General features: G+C 45.5%; 1 protein-coding gene across 1 annotated transcript; it reads left to right on the top strand.

The window, feature by feature from the left end:
- The first annotated feature begins 855 nt into the window (after positions 1–855).
- Positions 856–1,582, top strand: LOC123143452 (defensin-like protein CAL1). The gene is made up of 2 exons (XM_044562382.1): positions 856–1,010; positions 1,120–1,582. Exons 1-2 carry the CDS (start codon positions 947–949, stop codon positions 1,302–1,304), a joined length of 249 nt encoding a protein of 82 aa, XP_044418317.1. The 5' UTR covers positions 856–946; the 3' UTR covers positions 1,305–1,582.
- The last annotated feature ends 1,384 nt before the right edge of the window (positions 1,583–2,966 follow it).

The raw sequence follows: 2,966 nt of genomic DNA, 5'->3' as shown, positions 1-2,966 counted from the left end.
ATATGCATGAAAAATACTAGTTCTATATTCTATCAATATTTTACAGCTATATAGTAATCAAATACAGAAAATCATATGTATTTTGTCTCCGTTCTCATCGTCAAATTTCACACAATCAAATCTTATAAAAATAATATATTGCAACCAATTTTCAGAACGACGTGTGAGATATTATCTAGTCATGTAGTTCTCCAATCCTATGACCGAAGATGGATTGTCGTGTAGTACTAGTTATTGTACTCTCTCTGTAAACTAATATAAGAGTTAGTGATCTAAACATTTTTATATTAGTTTACGGAGGGAGTATGTGTTTAGGTACAGTCCCGACTATATTGCATCTCATGATAAGACTCAAAATGAACGTGTGCTTGGTTGGCTTAACTGATGTGCGAAACTTGGTTGTCCGGATTTGGCCAGAAGGTTGAAGAGCTGGCACTAGAAACATTACGTCTTGCCGATCGTCCTCGTGATCCACGAGATCCACGCGCCCTCGTCGTTCGCATGTGTACGTACGTACGGCTCTGCCTCCCGTCGTACTGAAATGACTAGGCACGCAGGGAAAAGGTTGGGAGAAACCAATCATTCCAGCATATGCCATGCTCGGCTCGTCATCATGAGTTTTGCGTCCGACCTTGATGTCCGCTCCACAGCCACCGATTTTTTTTTTTGAATGTTGCACAGCCACCGATTTCGACGGAAATTCCTTCAAGAGGGCACTGCATGCTCTGGTAGGCCCTCGGCCTGCCTGACCAGCCCGTGAGCTACCGATGTGGCCACTCTCTCTAGTGCTCTGCTGCTGTGATCTAACCCACGTCGCTCTGCTCCGCCTATATAAACCACACCAGCCCGGCCCATTCTCTGCATCTTACTTGTGTCCATTCTCCTCCATTCGCTTCGCTAGCTTTACACACAGTCCCCCGGTAGCAGGCTAGCAGAAAGCAGATCGATGTTGCTCTCTGGTCGCATGGCCGCATCCGCCCTCCTCCTGCTCGTCCTCCTCGTCGCCACAGGCACGTCCCACTCCCGCCCAATCCCGCTCTTCCCAGCGTCAGCGAGCGAGCTGTGGATGATGCCTAATTTGTCACCGTGATTTTATTCATTCATGTGCACTGCATGCAGAGATGGGGACGCCGACGAGGAAGGTGGCGGAGGCGCGGGACTGCCTGTCCAAGAGCCACAAGTTCAAGGGCGCGTGCCTCAGCAGCAGCAACTGCGCCAGCATCTGCCGCACCGAGAACTTCCCCGGCGGCGAGTGCAAGCTCGACTCCTTCGCGCGCAAGTGCTTCTGCAAGAGGGTCTGCTAGCCGTGCTCGCTCGGCCCGGCCGGCGCCGCGAGGTCCGATGCTAGCTACGGTAGTACGGTTGCTAGATCATCTTCGTCAGTCAGTGTACTTGTTCACGTTTGTCAGTACTTGTTCTTGTGTGTCCCGTAATAAAGTAGAGAATCAATCGGGGTCTCGATGGTCTAGTTTGGCAGTATAAGTCGTGCTTTTCTTTTGCTGCTTTGTGTCATTGTATGTGTTGTAATGTGACAAGGTCGTTGTTTCAGCATGGACGGGCATGTGCAATGCATCTCTCTGTCTCTCTGATTGTCTGTTTGGTGCTACTAAATCAGCATCTTCAAAGAGAAATGCTATTGTTGTGACTCCTACATTTTAATTTCACGAGACAAATTTTCGAAGCCGCTTGAACATTTCGTCTGTATACATGAACAACTAAGTTGAGCATTAACATGGTCCATAGACTGTGAGCGCGAACTTTTCTGTACATTTTTTTTCTGTTTTATGTAAATTTTATTAAGGTATTCACATTTTATTAAACCAATAATACCATTTTGTTTCCCCTATGATTTACGTGTTCAGTTCACAATAACCAAAAAAGCATTGTCTTCTTTTCCTTTGATTTTATTTTTTCTTTTGAAAAGGAGACCCTCGGCCTCTGCATCGACCCGGATTAATCGAGATACTTTATGTCTTAAGAGGTACTACCTCGCCCGGGTTTATTAGGCCTCCTCTTTATTTTGCTAAAGTTTGACCATATATTTAATTAATAAAATTATCTGGCAAAAATTATGCCATTAGAAACCTCTTTCCAATACAAATCCAATAAAAATACCTTTTGTAGCATGTATTTTGGATTTTGTTAGTCTAGTAAATGGTCAAAAATTGACAAAAATAAGAGTGGGTCTAATAAACCCCGACGGATGAAGTAGAGCCGTATCCAAAATAATGTTAGCTTAACTTTAATTTGGACTATCCTTACCTGAATCAAAATCTAATTGTCTCTTTTGTGAGGAAGTGAGAAATTCCATTTAAGATCAATCATAAAAGGATTGAAACTCAAATTTTAGCCAACCCATGGAAGCCTTGGCTACACCTCATCAGAGAAGAGGAAAACACCAACTCCAGAAAAAAAGAGAAGAGGTAAACATTAAGGCGGAGTATCTAGTGAAAATCACTAATCAGTGAAAATCTGGAAACTTGTAATCCTGGGCGTTGGATCACTGGCGGGTGGTACAGATGAAAGGCGGGTTTGCTAACCAGCCACTTACACTAGTAGAAAACAGGGCTTAGGTCACAGGGCAGTTTTCACATTAACCCCGGTTCAGTCACGAACCGGGACTAATGTGAGCATTGGTCCCGGTTCGTGAGCCCAGGGGGGCGGCCGGGGCCTCGTGGGCATTGGTCCCGGTTCGTATGGACCCTTTGGTCCCGGTTGGTGGTACAAACCGGGACCAATGGGCCACGCTCCTAGCCCACCACCCTTTAGTCCCGCTTCATACCACAAACCGGGACTAAAGGGCTGGTCCTAGTTGCGGCCAGTGTTTAGTCCCACCTCGCCAACCGAAGGGCGCTCACACCAGTTTATAAGCCCGTCCCTCTATGCCTTCTTGAGCTTCTATTAAAGTGAAAATAGATGCCCTTATACAGGAAATTTGACTTAAATTCATAGTAAATTTCATAGAA

Source organism: Triticum aestivum, chromosome 6D (genome assembly GCF_018294505.1).
Source record: "Triticum aestivum cultivar Chinese Spring chromosome 6D, IWGSC CS RefSeq v2.1, whole genome shotgun sequence".
Classification (NCBI taxonomy): domain Eukaryota; kingdom Viridiplantae; phylum Streptophyta; class Magnoliopsida; order Poales; family Poaceae; genus Triticum; species Triticum aestivum.
Note: the sequence above shows the minus strand (reverse complement) of the source record. Positions and strands in the feature narration are given on the sequence as shown.

What these genes read in the sequence shown, in the direction of transcription:
- LOC123143452 (XM_044562382.1), top strand. Translation starts at nt 947, where the DNA reads ATGTTGCTCTCTGGTCGCATGGCCGCATCCGCCCTCCTCCTGCTCGTC. An exon ending in CGTCCTCCTCGTCGCCACAG is followed by an intron (nt 1,011 to 1,119) that starts GCACGTCCCACT and finishes CACTGCATGCAG; the next exon opens with AGATGGGGACGCCGACGAGG.